This window comes from Rhinatrema bivittatum, chromosome 3 (genome assembly GCF_901001135.1).
Source record: "Rhinatrema bivittatum chromosome 3, aRhiBiv1.1, whole genome shotgun sequence".
NCBI lineage: Eukaryota > Metazoa > Chordata > Amphibia > Gymnophiona > Rhinatrematidae > Rhinatrema > Rhinatrema bivittatum.
The window spans coordinates 528,976,388-528,997,299 of record NC_042617.1 but is presented as its reverse complement, the minus strand read 5'-3'; the positions used below and the strand labels follow the sequence as shown (position 1 = coordinate 528,997,299).

The following is a 20,912-nucleotide window of genomic DNA, read 5'->3' as shown; positions in this document are numbered from 1 at the left end:
GGCGGGCGGGTTTCCTGAGGACTAACACCCTGCTGTCCTAGGAGAACACCTGCTACAGATAAGCAACTCTGCTTTTTTCTAGGACAAGCAGGATGGTAGTCCTCACAAATGGGTGAATACCAAGCTACAGGCTGCTCCTTATTACTCAACGCACAATTAAACTCTGGAATTTGTTGCCAGAGAATGTGGTTCGTGCAGTTAGTATAGCTGTGTTTAAAAAAGGATTGGATAAGTTCTTGGAGGAGAAGTCCATTACCTGCTATTAAGTTCACTTAGAGAATAGCCACTGCCATTAGCAATGGTTACATGGAATAGACTTAGTTTTTGGGTACTTGCCAGGTTCTTATGGCCTGGATTGGCCACTGTTGGAAACAGGATGCTGGGCTTGATGGACCCTTGGTCTGACCCAGTATGGCATTTTCTTATGTTCTTATGATCAACAGGCACCGAACCAGGTGCCAACGGGCACAACAATAACTGCGGTGCTGCTTGTAATACAGTGAGACAACATGAACCCAAACAATGGGCCCTAGGCAGGGAGAGTTGGGTTTTTAAGCCTGGAAGAGGTTACGAAGGACAGATTGCCGAAGTTACTGTCATGTTGACGACCTTGTCCAAGCAGTAGTGAGCAGCAAATGTGTGTAGGGAACTCCACATTACGGCTCTGCAGATTTCAGCAATGGGAGCTGCTTGTAAGTGGGCTACCAATACTACATGGCTCTCACCAAGTGAGCATTAACGTGGCTTCCAAGCTGATGGTCCGCCTGCGCATAGCAGAAGGAGATGTAATCCACCAGCCAGTTGGACAGAGTTTGTTTGTCCACCGCAACGTCCATTCTGTTCTTGTCATAGGATATGAAGAGTTGCGTGGACTGCCTGTGGCCTGCAGTGTGTTTGGGGTAGATGGCCAAAGCCCATTTGCAGTCCAAACTGTGTAGAGTCCATTCGCCTTGCTGAGAACGAGGTCTTGGGGAAAATGTAGGCAGAATAATAGACTGATTAAAATGAAAATCTGTCACCACCTTAGGCAGAAACTTTGGGTGAGTATGCAGGACCACCCTATCATGAAAGAATTTCATGTAGGGCGGATACGTCACCAACACCTGAAGCTCACTAACTCTGCGAGCCGAAGTGACCGCCACGAGGAAGAGAACTTTCCAGGTTAGATACCTCAGATCTCAGGAGCGCATAGGCTGGAACGAGTCATACATGAGCTGCACTAGCACCACGTTGAGGCTTCATCTAAAGCAACCCTTGCATAAATCGCCCCACTATGGGCTGCCAGAGATGGGCGTACCACCAATACCTCAGGTGGATCCTGACCGAGTTGGTCTTCAGATCCGACTCCGAGAGGTGCCACAGGTAGTCTAGAAACTGCAGCATGGGGCAGGCGAATGGATCCAAGCCATGACCTCCACACCAAAAGGAGAACCTCCTCCACTTGAACCTGTAAGACTTCCCGGTGGAAGGCTTTCTTGAAGCTACCAGTACCTGAGACACGTCATCATAGAGGTTGAGGGACTGCAGGACTAGCCTCTCAACATCCAGGCTGTCAGAGCTAATGATCTGAGATTTGGATAGCACAACCTGCCCCGATCCTGCATGATCAGATCAGGGGAGGTCCCCAGATGGATAAGCTCTCTGACAGACAGGTCGTGCAGGATTGGAAACCAGTGGCCAATTCAGGGCCACCAGGATCATGGTCCCCTTGTCCTGCTGGAGCTTGATGAGAGTCTTCATTACCAGCGGAAGAAGAGGATACGCATACAGAAGACTCTTGCCCCAGTAGTGGGCAAAGGCACCAGAGGCTGGCTTCCCGTCGATCCTGTACAGGGAGCAGAAGTGGCTGACTTTGCTGTTGCAAGAGGCAGCAAAGATATCCACATCCGGGGTTCCCCACAGGTGAAGATCTGGTCTGCTACCGAGGGGTCAAGCGACCACTTGTGTGGTCAGAACGCCCGACTCAGGCTGCCTGCCACCACATTTTCCATCCCAGCCAGGTAAATCGCTTGCAAGAGCATGCCTTGGATAGGGCCCAGGACCATATCTGCAACCACCTTCTGACAAAGGAGGAAGGAACCCATGCTTCCCCTGTTGATGTACCCACTTGCAACCTGATTGTCTATTTGGATCAGGATGGTTTTGTGGGACAAACAATCCCAAAATGCCCAGAGAGTGTAGAGGATCACGTGGAGCTCCAGGAAGTTGATCTGTCCAGCGAGCTTCCTTTGCCATCCATCGACCCTGTGGTACGGAGGCTGTCCACATGCGCCCCCAAACCCAGGGTGGATGCAACAGTGGTGAGCACAATCTGGTGCGGGGAGCTTGAAAGGAAATCCCCCGCTCCAAATTGGAGAGATTTTTCCCACCAAGACAGGGAGGCCTGAAGACAGGCTGCAGGCAACCCAGGATCTCATGTAGACAGGTGCATTGAGGTCCTGGTTTGCCTGCAGCCACGGAGAGCGCAGGGTTCATCACCTGCCAGTGATGCCAGGGCAAGCGCTCGGTACCCGTGGGGCAGAAATGCCTTGCCCTGAACCGTGTCCAGTCTGGCTCCAATAAAGCCAAGATGTGGAGATGGGCTGAGATGGGGCTTGGGGTAGTTGATGACGAACCCCAAGACTGCAGCACATGGGAAGTTAGCGTCAGGGAGCAGAGCACCCCCTGCTGGGTGTTGCTTCAGTTAAACCATTGTCCAGTAAGGGAACGTGCACTCCCTGCCAGCCGCAGGTGTGCCCCACAACCGCCAGGCACTTGGTGAAGACCTGTAGAGTCATAGCGAGGCCAAAGGGAAGCACACAGTATTGGAAATGCTCCTCCCCCCACTAGAAAGCAGAGATTCTTCCTGTGGCTGGGGAAGATCTCGATGTGGCATAGGCATCCTTTAGGTCGAGGGAGCAGAGCCAGTCTCCTTTTTGCAGGAGAGGGATCAGGGCGCCTAAGAGACCATCTTGAACTTTTCTCTTTGAAGAACTTGTTAAGGCCCTCAGATCGAGAATAAGGTGCAGGTCCCCTGTTTTCTTTGGTATCAGGAAGTACTGAGAGTAGAACCCCCGGCCCCGCTGGCTAGGGGGGACAGTTTTGAAGACCCGGCCCTTAGTAGGGTGGAGAGCTCTGTCATAAGCACTTCCTGATGAGAGGACATGGAGGAGAGTCCGTAGGGACATCCATGGAGGAGAGTCCGTGGGACATCCTTAACGTTCAGCTGGTACCTTCTGCCGAACAATGGCGAGAACCCACTGGTCTGACGTAATACTGGCCAGAGGTCCACAAAGGGATGTAGCCAAGAAGGGGGCCGATGGTACAAGCAGTTTGGAACATGCTCCCTCACCTGTAGTCAAAACCCTGTAGTGGGGATTTTCTGGGGGGCTGGTTGAGGCCTTGGGGGTCCACTGTTGACATAAGCAACCCCAAGAGCTGGCATGTCAGCATGTGTGCTGAAAGGCAGGAAGGTAGTACTTTCTCTGGTTGTAAAAGGACTTCCTGGAGCCCTGTCATGGGGATTTCCTGATCGAGGATGGTGGATTTGAGAGATACTCGCTGAGAGGTGTTGCAGGGTCTCATGGTGGTCCTTTAACTGGGGCCACTGAGTCCCTAAGTTTATACCTCCAAAAAGATTCTCCCCTATGCAGGATAAATCCGCCAGCTTCTCCTGGACCTCTGGTCGAAGGTCAGAGGCAAGAAGCCAGGCTATTCTAGAAGCACCAATGCCCACTGCAGCCACCCTTGCCACCATTCAAAAACGTCGTAGGTGGACTGCATCTCGTGTTTTGCCCGCATCCAGGCCTTACTGCACTACTGCCATGAAAGCATCCTGCTACTGCTGGGGGCAGGCAGAGATTCCGGTGATATTGGGTCATATACAGTTGGTTAGGTTGCAATACGGGCGATGAGCATAGCGCCCTGAAAGACCTTCCTACCTAGGGCATCTAAGGCCCCTAGGTAGGAAGGATGCCTCTCATACCGGCGGGAACAGCTCAGAAAGAAGGTTGTCTGAGTGCTCCGAGGAAGACTTGGATGTATCATCTTCCAGGGAACATACAGAGGGCTCCTCCTTGCCAAGGTCCCTTGGGGAACAGCATGGAGGGTCCCTGCCCAAGCCTCTCGGTTTTGGCATTGAGGGCACCACGGGTAACAATAGCACTGAGATCTCAGAAGGTCCGGGAAAGGGATCATGGAGCCCCAGCCGTGTCACTAAGGGCCCCGAGGGCACCATCAGTCGCACGGATCTTCCTCCTCCTCGGACCTAATAATGGGAATTGCTCCAGAGTGGGCATATCAGTGGCCACTGGGGAACCGATGGTCCCCCCGGGCACCAGCTGCATCAGAAGTACGCCCAGAAGGACTTCTAGACAATCTAGAGACGGCGCAGGCTCTAGCACCAGCATGGGGACTGGTGCCAATGGCGGCTCGATACTCTCAGGGCTCGGAACACCGCCTGCAGAACCCTGCGGTCGAACTCCTCCTGAAAATCCGCTGTAGTTAAGATGGATGGAGGAGGAGGAGGCGTCACCAGAGCCTCCTCGGAGCCCTGAGGAGGCTCGGTGCTCAGCATTGCAACTGGTGGGGAAGGCCCACCAGTTGCAATGATAAAGGATGGTGCCTTTTCTCCACGGGGTCATTTTGGTGGTGACACGGCGAATCGCCATGCCGCAGCGGTCCCAGAGCCGTGCGCCAATAGTGACCGGTGATGATGCTTGCGGGACTTCCCCTGGTGCTTGGCCCGGTCTTTATCCAGAGCCGAGGAAAGTGAAGATCGATGTCCTTGAGGGCAACGACACCGGAAAACGGCCTATCACCGGCTCCTCTCTCATGAGAGGGACCTGCAGAGGGGTAGAGAGGAACGGCATATCTAATAAGAACATAAGAACATGCCATAATGGGTCAGACCAAGGGTCCATCAAGCCCAGCATCCTGTTTCCAACAATGGCCAATCCAGGCCATAAAGAACCTGGCAAGTACCCAAAAACTAAGTCTATTCCATGTTACCGATGCTAGTAATAGCAGTGGCTATTTTCTAAGTCAACTTAATTAATAGCAGGTAATGGACTTCTCCTCCAAGAACTTATCCAATCCTTTTTAAACACAGCTACATTAACTGCACTAACCACATCCTCTGGCAACAAATTCCAGAGTTTAATTGTGCGTTGAATAAAAAGAACTTTCTCCGATTAGTGTTTAAATGTGCCACATGCTAACTTCATGGAGTGCCCCCTAGTCTATTATCCGAAAGAGTAAATAACCGATTCACATCTACCCGTTCTAGACCTCTCATGATCTTAAACAACCTCTATCATATCCCCCCTCAGCCCCTCTCTTCTCCAAGCTGAAAAGTCCTAACCTCTTTAGTCTTTCCTCATAGGGGAGCTGTTCCATTCCCTTTATCATTTTGGTCGCTCTTCTCTGTACCTTCTCCATCGCAACTATATCTTTTTTGACATGCGGTGACCAGAATTGTACACAGTATTCAAGGTGCGGTATCACCATGGAGCGATACAGAGGCATTATGACATTTTTCTGTTTTATTCACCATTCCCTTTCTAATAATTCCCAACATTGTTTGCTTTTTTTGACTGCCGCAGCACACTGAACAGACGATTTCAATGTGTTATCCCCTTGGCCTCTAGGTGTCGACGCCCCCAATGCCGGAGTAGATGGATCAGACTTTCTGGCAAAAAAGCTTTCCATCTTATCCAGCTGGGCACGACGGCCTTTGGAGATAGTCTGGTCACACAGATGGCACCCTCAGACGTCGTGTGACGCCACCAGGCAGAGGATACAAACATCACACGGATCCGTGGGCACTGGGGACATCATTGAAAACCAAATGACTCCATGAAAAATACCCGGCGAGCAGTTGATTGCCGTTGGTCACCAGAGGCGACTTGCCGGGATCGACCGCATGAAGGGAAATTTAAACACCTGCCGCACACTGGATAGCAGCAACCAAAGAAGAGGGACCCAGTGCCGAGAACGTTGAAAACAACTGGGAAAATACTTTGAAAAGGATGAGCTAAGAGCAGAGCTCCACTACCATGAGGTAATTACTTTGTAGAAAAAAAAGGGACTGACGAGGGACCCCACATGGATGTGTGGAGAGTGGCATGCTGGGCATGCTCAGGGTTCCTGTCAAAGTTCTAGAAACTTTGACAAAAGTTTCCATGCCAGGCTCCATCTGATGATGTCACCCATCTGTGAGGACTACCATCCTGCTTGTCCTAGGAGAATCCAACCCTCTGTCCATAAGAAGAGAGTAGTGCTTTCTCCATGCACTTGGGGTTAGGGATTTCCCCGCACCCTGCTGCTGCAGTCTTGAAGTAGCAGGGTGAACATCTCTCTGCCTCCATGGGAAAATCCCTTGGCAAAGCCACAATAACTGAGTGATGAATCATGATTTCCGTGATCACAAATCTTGTACTGGCCCATCTCTAATAAGGTGCACACATAACTTGGATTGCAGTTTACTCTGAGCAGGGTCCCTCTCTCTAAACTCAGCATTCTCTGTCCTGATTCTCCTTCTTAGAACTCCTTGAGATTCCTGGCAGTGCATGATCTCTTGTTGCTGGCTGGAGGGGGGCAGCTTCTGCAGGACTAAGCCAAGGTGGTTTCAGGACCTCTGGCAAATCAGCCTGTACAATCTTCTTCACAGCACCTGCCACTGTTGCAACCCTCCATCTGCTGGCGGCTGAGGTGAGCAGCACTTTTTACTTTAATTTGCCTCCTTCATTGACTTCAATGTGAATTTTTGAACATATAGTGCCACTGGGTCCTGCATGACTAAGGGGCCCAACATGGTTCAAACTGCAGACTGAATCTGCTGCTATTAGGAGGAAAATGAAGATAAGAAGTGTTGCTTTCCTCCTGCCCTTAGGAAGGGGAGAGGGCCAAAGTGTGGAGCCACCCAAAGCACGGGGCCCAGGGCAGTCATCCAGATTCACATTGTGAAAGGAGGACCTTGGCCATCTGACTGGTTTTCTAGTACCATCCTATCACAAGAATCTCATCCCTTCTGCAGTGCTAGTCAAGCTTCTACATCTCAAACTCCTCAATTCATTTACTGCAACAGTGTGGAAAACAAAGAAAGAAGTGGTGTCATCATGCCCTGCAATCCTCACCTCATACTCTGCTTCATCATCCACTGATTTGGAGGCAATTTTTATCCACAGTGTCAGCCACCACTGGCTCAGGGGTGGTAGCTACAGTGGGCGATGCTGGGTCTGTGGGTTGCTGTGAGGCAGGGGGGCTCGTTTCCTCCTCCTTTCTGAGGATCCCCTGCTGTGGTTTCTTCTACTGCATTCATCACTGCAACAAGCTTCTGCTTCTTCTCAGCCTGCCAAGAGAACAGATAAAAGGGATCAATGCTATGTAACTATTTTTAACTGGTAGGCGCATGTTATGTATTTGTAATTTTTCCAGGTCTGTAACAGATTATATGGTATGATATTTTTATTTTATTTATTTATATGCCACATTATCCATAATTCTAAGCAGCTCACAATAGATCATTCATAATTATAACATAATGACATGAATACAAACATGCTTGTGGATGACATTAAGCTAAAACCTCCTGGAATACATGGTATTTCACCTCAGCAGGTTCTGCATTCATTCATATTCTGCTACTACAAATTGAGGATGGGCTATGTTGCTGGCCATAGAAAACTAGACAAAGATTACTGCGCCTGCTGTAACAATTTCTTTGCTCAGTTACCCTCAGATCTGCAAAATACCTTGTCCACTGTTGGCTATACCCTGGACTGGCAACCGGCTTAGATGTGCTTTTCTCTGGACTTGCCTTTATTTGGGTTAACTAATGTCGAGTCTCTGGGGTTAGATTAGGGGAGGGGGGTGTTAGGGGGGCTAAAGGGGACAGCGGCTGCCTGGGGGTGTATGCATGTGGTGTGGGAATGCCGGGGTTCCACGATGGCGATAGTGCTTACTGTTTCCTTTTGCGCTGCCCTCCAGAGGGTCGACTATATTATGTCTTGCACTTATTTGCTGTTTTACTTTGGAAGACTAATTCATGGACCCAGCTGTGCTGAGGGTATTTGTTATTGCTACTGTTGTGAAACCTGGACGGTCAATAATAAAAATTGTGACAAAAAAAAAAAAAAAGCCTTGTTAAATAAAAATATTTTTAAGTTCCTTTTAAAAGGTCTTAAACAAGCTTCTCTCCAAAAAGGCTCCAGCAGTCCCTAACATTGGTCCTGCTATCACAAACAACCTGTCATGTGATTCTGCCAAGCGAGCTATATGGATTGTAGGTACATCAAGCAAACACTGACCTGAACATCTTAAATTTCTTTCAAGTCAGTATATTTTTAAATGGGAACTAACACTGTAGAGTATCCTTAGAGCTTTATGTCTAAGAGTTAAAAACTTATGAACAAGATAGGGAATATGTGCTCATAAACAGGCCTATGCAGAAAAGCATGTTGATCTGAACCTGGTGCCAGATAACCGAAGTCAGTACTTATCACCTTTCTGCACTTCAACATGCATTTTCTGTGTGTAAAACTTGCTGCCAATGCAGCAAGGAGTTTTGTGCATAGAAAATACACTTTACTAAACGGAGTACTGCTTAGTACCCTCACATGGAAATCCCATGCAAATGAAGGCACTAAGCAGTACGCCATTGCACCTTTTTTAGCATCGGAAATAACTCCAGGTCAGAGCTGGAGTTATGTTTCCAGCAGAACTGCACTAGTACTTAAAACCCCTAAAAAAAGGGGAAAATGCCTTTAAAAAGTTTATCAATGTCCACAAATAAGTACTGACTTATTTGGCTTTCTGGCGTGGTTCACTGCTACTTAGCCAGATAAATACTTATTTGGCTAAGTAGCAATAATGCGCATTAGACAGCCAGATAAATACTGACTTATCCAGCTATCTGGCTACCTGCTGCCATATTGCCGGATAAGTCAGTATTTATTCGGCTCAGTTCTGGCGGATGCCTTCACTTATGGCCATGAGGGATGCCTCCCCTCCCCAAGTTAAAATGTGCACTGTCTCTGTTTCCCATTTTATTCTCATTGTGCTTTTTTAAACTCTAAATACATTTGCATTTCATTAGTTTACTGCATTGGGGTTTTAAAAAATAAATGAATCTGGACGTTAAAAATATGCGCTGAAATCCAGCGCATATTCTTAGTGCACTGATTATTGCATCGGCCTGAAAGTGTGGATACAGTAAGTATCCAAGCAGCAGAATTCTGGATTATTTTAAGAGCTCCAAAGTAGAAGCCAGACCTGATATAACCAATGACTGGAGTACTGTGTGAAAATCACTTGGGTCCAAATATGTTTTAAGCTTGTGATCATTAATTTGTCTATTGCTCTTCTGTGGAATAAGAATTTGCATTGAATTTCTATCCTACATGATTGTATGATTGTTATTTGTTGTTCTATTATGGGTCTTGAATATGCTATTTTATGATTATGTTTATCTGCCTTGAATTATCCATTATGGTTAAGAATGGCAGAATACAAATTCCTGAATTAAACTATGTGCTGCTTTCTCCATTGTGGTTTGAAGCGCATGAAAAGATGGTTAATTTTTGGTTTTTTTTTTTCAAACATGATACTATGCTTCCTTCTACATAGGTGACTACAGTCCAGATATACATGCATTTAAGTTTGACCTTGTAAAATTCAAGGAAGCAGCTGGGCTATGGATGCTTGAAAGGTATTGGTAACAGCAAGCCAAGCTATGAGAGCATATTCAGATTTCGTGATACAGCTGCTGCCTTGAACAAATAAGAGAATTTCACTCTTCTGCTCTACATCCAACTTCAGAGGCATTAGCTGCCTTTTAATCTTGGGCTTCACAAAAACTACTGAAATGTAAGCAAAAGGACTCAAATCCACCAGCGGTTACTTGGAATGTTTTTAAGAGTAAATTTTTTTTCTCTCTTATTAAAATATGTGTAAAAGTGAAAAGAAAGGTATTTTCCTTGGATTTTGAAACTGCTTTCCTCACTAAATAGTAAACAACTAGAACACTATTAGTGCTCATAGATTTAGACTGTGGAGGACCTAACTGCAGGGCACAACTGCTTCCTACAGTAGTTGGTTTCATAGACTACAAAAACATCAGGCAATATGTGAATTATGTAAAGAGCTCAAATAAAAGAAAAAAACAATTCCTGCAAAGTAGAGGGAAAGTGCACTAATATGAATCATGTAATGTCAAATAAAACCAAATCTTTATTAACTTATAATTTGAAACAGATAAAATAAATGAGCATATATAGATAGGTTTACAAAAATAAAGAATGAACAATTTCATAATTTTTGTAAACCTAAGATGGATTGTGCTGTATGAGATAAATCACTTGTGGAGAACTGATGTTCTCTTAACATGTAAACATTTTTTCACATTTCAATAGTGTGATGTTATTCATCAAATGAAATTTGTATAGGCAGGGATTGGTATCTACCTATGTTTAATATATTTATATATGCAAGGGTGTATGCACATATTTGTGACACATTAGTAGTTTAAGTGTATAGGTGCTCATTTAAGTTAAAAAAGATTTGGTTTTATTTGACATTACATTATTCATATTAGTGCTCTTTCCCTCTATTCCACAGGAATTATTTTTGTCTTCTCTCTCTCTCTCTGTATATATATATAGATAGATAGATATATAAACCTATTTTCAATTCTATAACATATTTTTCATTGATAAGGAGGCTGAATTAGCGACTATATATGAGATAACATCATCCAGTGGTGGCACTGAATGGATTCATGTCTCCATGTTAGCAAAGCTGTGAGCTCTACTGATCACATGCAGGTATTCCTGCATGGACGTTGCCTCATGAGCCTCCCTCAGTTATTTTTTGTCCAAACACAAGCATGGATTTCAAATTTTTCTCTAAATTATATAAAAATTCTTCTTTATTTTCTGTTGCCTCACTGCCTTGGCAGCCCCACAAAAGCACTTTTCAGTTCTAGCTTAAAAAAAAAAAAAAAAGAAGATATTGTCAGTTTTTTCTCCCTCTTTAAGAGGTCTTGCTTTCTTGAAATGTCACAGAAGAAAGAGCCAACCGTGAACGGTTTCAAAAGGTGCATTTGTGGTAAGGTAATGTCTATTACAGACGGCTAGGAACTCTGCTATATCTGCTTGGGCCCTGAGCATGATCATCAAAATTGTTATGCTTGTGGATGGATGTCCTTGCTCTCACACTTCTTGGTGCACTATATTGAGGAGTTCCATAAATCTAGGGCATCACAGATCCTCCTCACAAAGCAGTGTTGTCTGCCTCACCAGAGGCAATATTGCCCTTGTATAAAACATTAGTATGACCTCATTTGGAATATTTTGTACACTTCTGGAGACATCAACTTCAAAAGGATATAAACTAGTTGGAGTCAGTCCAGAGGATGGCTTCTAAAATGGGCTGTGGTTTTCATCTAAAGCATATGGGGACAGACAGATCTAAACCCTAGAAGAAAGGTGAAATAAGGGACAAATGACAGACACATTTAAATACCTCCAATGTTTTCATGCACCGGAAGTGGACCTCTTTCACCAGAAAGGAGGCACTAAAATGAGGGATCATGGAATAAGAGTGAAAGGAGGTAGACTCAGGAGTAATCTAAGGACATATTTCTTTACAGATGGTAGTGGATGCAAGGAACAGCCTCTCCGTGGAGGTGGTAAAGACAAGGGACAGCATCTGATTTCAAGAAAAGCATGCGGTAAACATACAGAATGTCTGAGGGAGTGGTATAGATTATAAAGCTAAATAGTTGGTGTGGATAGGCAGACTAGATAGACTGAATGGTCTTTTTCTTTTGTCATGTTTCTATGTAGAATCCCTTGCCACATTCCTGAGGAGGAATCAACCTCCTTCTGCTGAAAGAACAGCTCCAGTTGCAGTTAAGTGGACTAAAAAGGGTTGGACCTGAAGACTGTTTATTGGTATGGAGGATGGTCAGGAAATCATAAATGGTAACCATATTCCACCATTTTCAAGACCTATGGAGCCATTTTTATGGAAGAGTTTCTCCCCACCCCAGAGAAGTTGGGGAGGCAGGCCTCAAAATATTCTTAAAACTGGTCCTTAGCTTATTCTGTGCCTGTTGCTGAGCCTTTGGCTGATGCCTTTCCCTTTGACCTCAAGCATACAGTTGCTGAAGAGTGGGAGAAGCTTGATGATGCAGAAAAGAGAAGGGGCATCTCTGAAAGAATGGATGCTTGTATGGAAAATACTGGCACTGGGTACGGGCCAGTTGGTCCCCTGCCACAGCTTATGTTCTTTAATCAGAGTCACCATCTCCTTAACTTTGCCACTGAATAAAATGGTCCTCTCTATAGAGCACATTCGCAAGTCTATCATGCATGTCCTTTCGGAGGCCACTCGCTCACAGCCACATGTGCCATTGGACTGTCTTCTTGAGGCTTGTCTGGTGCCATAGGCTTCTGCATCATGCTCAACCTCTGGCCTGAAGTAGATCCAGGAACCAGCATCATGAGGGCTGGGTGGTGGAGTCTTCTAATGTTTGTAGGATTGAGACTGGGAGATCCTGCCTCTACTTCCTGCATCAAGAGCCAAACCACCTCATTGTTAGACAAGGAATGACTCCACTTTTTGGCCTTGCACAGGATTCTTGGGGCTCTTACCAACTGGTGCCCTCCATAGAGCTTCCATCTTCTGGATGCAGTGTTGCTGTGCTCTAGGGGACATTCGACCACAGCTGTAGAGTGATGGCAGATTCGTCTTTAATTTTGTCTTTATTTTGTTAAAATTAGAGCTGAAAAGTTCTGTTTGTTTTTTGCTGATGCTGCAGCAAAAAACAGAAGCAGCTACAAGGCACAAGGCCAAAAATTGAAAAAAAATTGAGACGGACACTGGGACACATCTGTATGGTAGTTTGGACGAAGAAAGTTTGAGGGGCTCACAAAGCAGCGTGTGCATACAGGAACTCCCACGCATGCTTAGTAAAATCTTTCCTGAGCTTTGAGAGCTGGGATGTATCAGCCCTGTTAGATGATGTCTCCCATGCGTAATGATTAATTCATGCCTGCTTGTCAATGGAGAATGCAATTTTCTAAAAGGTCATTTCTGTGGGTAAAGCATTGTTTTAGCTGTGGAAATGGTTTTTAAAATTGTTTTTATTGTGTATAAGATAGCAGGGCTTGGGTGGATACAGAGAATACACAAACAGAAATAATGGAACTGAAACTGAGTCAAAACAGGGGAGAATTAGGGTTCAAGCTGCAGCAGTAAATCAAGGACTTGATTTTCATTTGCTGACTCAGTATCCTGGCATTTCTGGATTAGGAAGCATGACAGAATTCTGCGGTTCCACTCATTATGTTGGATAATTTGCAGCCTAGAGTTAGGACTTTATACACATCTTCCAGGGTCTTCAGCTCACACCACTCTCAAGCTTAAATACTCTACTCTGCTAAGAGTGACAATTAATTTTACATTTTCTCCAGGTATGTTTGCAACTCTCTTTCTCTCTCTCTGTTGCTCCATTTTCCTTGTCATTATAATGGCCAACACTCTTTCTAACCTCCCCTTTCTGTCATGCCAGTGTCAAAGTTGTCTGTGAAAAGTAAATTTCTATTAGGAATCTTATTGCAAGACCCACTGCACAATTCTAACTGTACCATAAACAGATCTTCATAAACATGATATTTCACTACAGTCAAACCCAGATGCATTGTCATAAATAACACCTAGTTACATATTGGCCCCATACAAGAAAGTACCTATAGTATACTGTACCTGGAAACCCACACACACTTATTTAGACATATTACTACTCACATCCTATACACTTTAAGTGCAACAATCTGCACACTAACATTCAGATACTATTTGAATTACATCTAGATACACCTTGATCAAACCCCATGAACACACAGGAATATTTAAGTGTACTGAAAGAATAATTCAATAAGCACCCACATGTTGCTGTGAAATATGCTATCCATTTTTTTCAGGAACTGTTTGATGATGCAATGCATTACTGCTGCAGTCTAAAGTTGTAGTATGTCCTGAAAGTCTACACATACCCCTATGCTGTTTAATAAAAAGACAGTTGCATGTACTGGATATTTATTCTATTTGCTGCTTTAGCCAAAAGTGGGTACAAAACAGTCAATATAAAAGTTTTAAAAACTATAAATAAAACAAAACAGTATTACTAAAAACACCAACATAATAGAACATATTACAAACACTAAACAATTGTAAGGTCCGTAAAATCCAAGAAGTAATATATTAACCAACCATACATAAAGCAATAAAATCAGCTATAATGGCATTTATAGCCAATGAAAAGCAACTGCATGAAAACTCCAGCCATCACAAGGAAAAAGTTGAAATTAAGTCCAGGAATTACTGTCCTGCACTAAAACGTCTTTGTTTCCTAAAGGAAATATAATTCTCAATCTTCCAAGCATTCCATAGTCTTGGTGTGACAGAAGAAAATATCTTCCAGTTCTTTCCCATCAATCTAATCTTCTTTGAAATTGGGACCTGAAGCTCCTGTCAGAAGATCTTAAACACTTCAAAGGATGTACCACTGTAAAAGTTTGTTGAAATACAATGGACATTTTCTACCGAGCATGTTAAAGTTTAGAGACAAAATCGTAAACTTTATTCAAGTCAGAATGCACAGCTAATGCAATGATTGAAAAGCAAGGTTTCCAGGGATGAAGATATAGCAATAGACAAGCTGCCAAATTTAGAATTTTTTGTAATATACATATTGTGGCAGGCCTATCAGCAAGGAATTACAATAGTCCAGTCTGCTAGTTACTGTGGCATGAACTAAAGAAGCTAAATGTTTTTGCTCAAGAAAAGGTTGAAACTGATAAATGATGCACCTGGAAGAAAAAGAATCTCACAATGTATTCTCTGAGATTTAACAGACAAATTAATGTCAATTAAAACTCCCACAATACAAACTTGATCATTAAACTCCAACATCTCTCCATGCAATCTCAAAATCAGAGATGTCATCCTAACAGACGGTTTCCTACCTAGAGATTAAGAGAAATTAAGTTTGTCTATTTACATCTAAATCAAGATCCTTTGCAAACAAACAATTAGTCTCTAATAAGGCCTCCTCCCTCTCTGAACTATAATCCAGATGCAGCTTGATGTATGAGCTGGTTAATGTATTGTTTGAAACTGAATTACATAAAATCCAGAAAATCTTGTGCTGGGCATGACTGGACACTCTGCATGAATGTTTATATCACCTAAAATCAATGAGGCTGACATTCAGTGCCAGTTAGCCAGCTAGCAGGTCGATACTGTAACGTGCGGTTGAAGATTTCCCGTCTGTAACGTGCTGGGAGCGCACAATTCGGACGCGTAAGGCGATCCAGCGATACAGTCTCCAGTTTCACGCGTCCTTAGCGCTTCTTAAAACAGACGCATAACCCTTTCCCCACGCAGCATGTATATATGTAAATGAACGAATTAGCTGTATAATGAAGGAATTAGCTATTCCCCTCCGATACTGTAACGCGCGCCCCGACTATCGCTGCCATTTTACCCCGCGTTTAACCTGCTAACTTACAGGTCGATACTCTAAGGCCGCGGTAGAAAGAGTGCGGCATTGCCAGGCGCACCCTCGTTCCCCGCACGCACAGTTCTCTTCACCTAGCGCTCGATACTCTCTTCTAATTGCATGCAAATGCATGCCGCGGCTGCGAAGCCTTAGGCAAGCGTTAGGCCCGCGCAACCTATTTTACTGTATAGAGCGCCTATACAGTATCCTGGGTTCGCGGGCCTAACGCTTCACGGCCGCGCTGGTATCTGTCATTTCAAATGACATTTGAAATGACAGGTACCAGGAAGTGGACAGTTATGTTCCCCGATGCTCGGCAAACTTTCCCCCAGCCCCCGCTCACCTGCCCTGGCCCCGTCCGGTCTCCGGTGCAGCCCCAGTCTGTCTCCTCCTCCCGAGGCAAAAAAAAAAACGAAAAAGTAGCAAGGCTCGGGCCTGCTACGATAGTCCCTTCTCCCTTCTCCTCTCCTCCCGATTTCGGCGCTCAAGGCGGCCGGGTGGGCGTGCATTCATCCAGGCAGAGGGAGCCGGCGGCGAAAGCGGCCTCCGGCTCCCTCTGCCTGGATGAATGCACGGCCCCCGCCGGCAGTGAATGAATGCCCGTGCGATTTCGGCGCTCAAGGCGGCCGTGCATTCATCCAGGCAGAGGGAGCCGGCGGCGAAAGCGGCCGGCTCCCTCTGCCTGGATGAATGCACGGCCCCCGCCGGCAGTGAATGAATGCCCATGCGATTTCAGCGCTCAAGGCGGCCGTGCATTCATCCAGGCAGAGGGAGCCGGCGGCGAAAGCGGCCGGCTCCCTCTGCCTGGATGAATGCACGGCCCCCGCCGGCAGTGAATGAATGCCCGTGCGATTTCGGCGCTCGCACGGGCATTGTTTCTGTTTATCCCAGTCTAATCGGTTGCCCATTCAGGAGCCAAAGTTATTTTCATTATGACTAGGGTTCAGTGGTCTTTTTCTGATTTAAAAAAAAAAAAAAAAAGGCTGGAGATCAACTTATTTGGCGTCACGCTGAAGACGTGACGTCACATGCCATGACGCCAAACGTCGTGACATCACGTCTTCAGAGGCCGTGCAGGCGTCCTTCTTCGCGAGCAGCTGGAGGCAGGAGAGGTCGTCCGATGTCCGGAGGGGGCTGCAAAAAGTAAGTCGCTTCGCCGCTTTACACTGCCAGTTCCTTCTTCCCTCCTCCCGGAGCAAGGCTGCTTTTCACGCCCTGCTTCGGGAGGAGGGAAGAAGGGACTGGCAGTGTAAAGCGACGAAGCGACTCACCTTTTGCAGCCCCTTCCGGACATCGGACGACCTCTCCTGCTGCTCGCGAAGATGGACGCCTGTACGGCCGCTGAAGACGTGACGTCACATGCCGTGACGCCAAACGTCGTGACGTCACGTCTTCAGAGGCCGTGCAGGCGTCCTTCTTCGCGAGCAGCTGGAGGCAAGAGAGGTCGTCCGATGTCCGGAGGGGGCTGCAAAAAGTAAGTCGCTTCGCGCTTTTCGCGCCCTGCTTCGGGAGGAGGGGAAGGGGAACTGGCACGGGGGAAGCCACGATGTCTGGAGGAGGGGGGCTGCAAAAGTAAGTCGCCGAGCGTAGGATTGCCGTCCTCTCCCCTCTCTCTCTCGCTCGCAACTTTTTTTTTGCTTCGGGAGGAGGGGAGAGGGGACGGCAATCCCGACTTCCTGGTATCTGTCATTTCAAATGACATTTGAAATGACAGATACCAGCGTGGCCGTGAAGCGTTAGGCCCGAGCACTCAGGTTACTGTATAGGCGCTCTATACCGTAAAATGGGTTGCGCAGGTCTAACGCTTCCCTAACACTTCGCAGACGCGGCATGCATTTGCATGCAATTAGAAGAGTATCGAGCGGTAGGTGAAGAGAACTGTGTGTGCGGGGAACGAGGGTGCGCCAGGCACTGCCGCACTCTTTCTACCGCGGCCTTAGAGTATCGACCTGTATGTTAGAACTTAACCGGCTAAGTAGTACTGTGAATATTTGACCACGCTCAGCAGCTGCCACTTAGCCGGCTGTTTATCAGACTAAACAGCTGGATAAGTGAGGGATGGGTCAGGGGCATTCCAGGGTGGAGCTATTTATCTGGCTAACTTTGGGCCATATTCATTAAGGCCAGATTTTATAACATGCGCGCGGGTGTAGATTTGTTCGCGCAACCCGGCGCGATCAAATCTACGCCCGCATGTTATAAAATCCAGGTTCGACGCGCGCAGGGGGGTGCACAATTGTGCAACCTGCGCGTGCCGAGCCGAGCAGCCTGCCTCCGTTCCCTCCAAGGCTGCTCCGAAATCGGAGGGAACTTTCCTTCCGTTCCATCCCCCCCCCCCCCCCCGCACCTTCCCCTCCCCTCCCCTATCTAACCTGACCCCCCTAACTAAACTCCCCCCGACCTTTATTGAAGAAGTTACACCTGCCTCCGGGCAGGTATAACTTGCGCACGCCAGCTCTCTATCCCCCGGCCTGGTGGCTGTTCCGGAGGCCTCAGTCCCGCCCCCAGGCCAGCACCTCGCCCACAACCCCACCCCGGAACGCCCATTTTTTCAAGCCCTGACTTACGCGTGTCCCGGGGCTTGTGCATGCCGCCGAGCCTATGCAAGATAGGCTCGGCATGCGCAGGGGGAGGCAGGGGTAGGTTTTCAGGGGTTGCGCGCATATCTTTTGCAGTGCCAGGAGAGTTAGTAAACTGTAGGTGTTAGTGCATTATCCCCCTTATCTGCATTTGTACCAAGATAAGGTGACCCTTCACATCCACCCTTCCCTTTTTGCCCAAGCTGGTTTCAGCATTCCACCTCAACCAGACTATTACTCTACCGACGTTTTTCCCCAAAACCACAGAAGAATAGCAGGGAGTGCCTGCCTGCAAAAGATAGACTGAGGGGAAGAGAGTGTGCTAGATTGCGTGGGAAGACATGCGCAGCCACACAGAGCAATGTTCTGCAACTGCTAGGTAAAGCTCCGCCTAGTGGCCGCCAGAAGACATCCCCAGACAGCATGGCTAATTCAGCCCTGATATCGACAGGAAATCAAGTCATCCTTTATAATCATGTTTCTGATAGATCAAAGATATAAAATTCCGTCCCCAATTAATTCTGGTAATAAATTAACTTTCCGTTTAAAGAACGAGCATTAATAAAGCCTGGCTACACCTCTAGAAAAGGAGGTACCATTCAATACCGGACTGAAATCTGCCTCTTCTACAATCACAGTGGGGATCTTCAAATGAGGAGGGAGGTGGGGAAGGATTAACCTTCATGTCCCAAGGCATGAGACATGTCATCTAGTTAAAAAGACTCCTGATAGTAAAGGTGTTCCAAAAATAAAAGTCTTGACTATGAAAACTGCTCCAGGTTAAACAATGCCGTACATGGTACATTTGTCCTTGTTGCTGCCATAAAACCAAGTGAACTTTGAAAAATGGGAATTTCTAATCCTTTTCTATATACCCTCCCAGGAAAACCTCTTTCTGTCTGGAATTTAGTTTCCCTATGGTCTGGTGCTGGGTTCCCAACTACCTTCTGTAGTACTTTATTCTCCAATGCTTTTTCTCTTTCCTTTTATCTCAGACAGGGCACCAGATGGGAAGCTCTCTCCTTTCTCCAGGCCACAGTGTGGTACCTGAGTGGCACCTTGGTGTATCACCTGATTTAGCCGATCTCTTTCTCCTTTGCTGCAACTCCTCAGCCCAATCCAAAAACTCTATTCACTGCCAAGTTCTCTGTTCCCACTTGGAACTTACACCAGGGGTTTCTTCCCTTGAAGGCAACCCCAGAAGTGAAAGATTTACTCTTTCGACATGCAATAAAACTCTCCACTCCAGCTGTTTCCCTAAATTGATAGGCAACACAGTGAAGTGTGTGGCTCCCAACAATCACTACTAAGCTCCTCCCTCTCCTCTGCAACTGTTTGTAATTTCCTTCTCCTTCTGACCAACATCTTTTAAGGATCATTATACTGAAAACCTGCATTACATCATTGTGGCTATTCCTAGAGAGAAGACCATAGCAATTGGGTCATCTGGTTGATCTGGTATATTTGGATTTTCAGAAGGCATTTGAAAAAGTTAATCCTGAGAGATTCCTTAATAAAATGGGAGGTCATGGGATTGGAGGTAGTGTCTTATTGTGATTTGGTAACTGGATAAAAGGCAGGAAATAGAAAGTAGGACTAAATGGTCAGTTTTCAAAATGGAGAAAGGTTGTTAGTGGAGTGCCCCAAGAGTCTGTACTGGGACCTATGCGGCTTCCTGGTGCCCCATTGTGGTTGTGTTAGGCATTTCGTGGTTATGTCAGTCATGTGAGCAGTTGTCATGGAGACAACACAGCCCAGATATGCTGGGAGGAGTGTCTTTTTAGTACCACATCGAGGGATGAATTTTCAAAATGTTATGTGCATAAGTAGCCTCTACTTGTGTATTCTGTATTTTATGAAAGTTGAAAATATGCATATTTTCATACATAATAAAGGGGTGGTCTAGAGGTGTTCTGGGGCAGGTCCAATGCTTATTTTATTTCATCTTATATTCCGCAATTTCCATAATATTCAATGTGGCTGTTATGCGCATATATTTGCAAATTTTCTTGTGTATTTTTATAGCTGCTAATTATCAGGCGTAAATTATATTTAAATTATTTATTGAGTAGTACTCACTGGGTGGGAGGTCTGGATGAACTGGGGGGAGATCAGGAAGGTCTTGATGACCTGGAGGACAGGGCGAAATGGTGGACTAATTAATAAACTGGTTAATTTCATTTACATGCGCATGTTTTAACATTGGTTGACTTACACAAACAAGTAAGTCCTCTTTACCTTTGCATGTAAAATATGGGGTAGATTTTAAGACATGCGTGCGCACCCACGTACGCCCGATTTTATAGCAGGCGCGCGCGCATGTTATAAAATCAGTGGTCGGCGCACGCAAGGGGGTGCACAATTATGCACCTTGCATGCGCCAAGCCTGCGTCGAGCTGTGCTGCCTTCCCCCATTCCCTCCCAGGCCGCTCTGAAATTGGAGCAGCCTCGGAGGGAACTTCCCTACCCCTCACCCTACCTTTTTCTGTTTTCTTTTATTTCAAAACTTCAGCCCTGGGGCTGAAGTAAGTTGCGCACGCCGACACTCAGCCGGCACGCGATCCCCAGCACTGCAGCCATTCTGGCCCTGCCCCTTTTTGTAAGCCCTGGGACTTACTCGCGTCCCCGGGCCTTTTAAAAATAGGCCCGGCACGTGTAACCTTTTGAAAATCCGGCCCTATATGCATATATATTTTTAAAACAGATAGGAAAAGTACGCATGTTCAATACATTGATATACATGGTTTCAATGCATTGCATATATTTGCACATAAGCATATATACAC

At 46.1% G+C, this 20,912-nt stretch overlaps 1 protein-coding gene across 1 annotated transcript in view; it reads right to left on the bottom strand.

Moving 5' to 3' along the window:
• Window positions 1-7,183: 7,183 nt before the first annotated feature.
• LOC115088641 (DNA (cytosine-5)-methyltransferase 3A-like) overlaps window positions 7,184-20,912 on the bottom strand; it is a 636,171-nt gene continuing 622,442 nt past the window's right edge. The window contains exon 9 of the mRNA XM_029596904.1: window positions 7,184-7,330. Coding sequence (XP_029452764.1) covers window positions 7,184-7,330 — 147 coding nt within the window. The remainder of the gene's footprint in view (window positions 7,331-20,912) is intronic.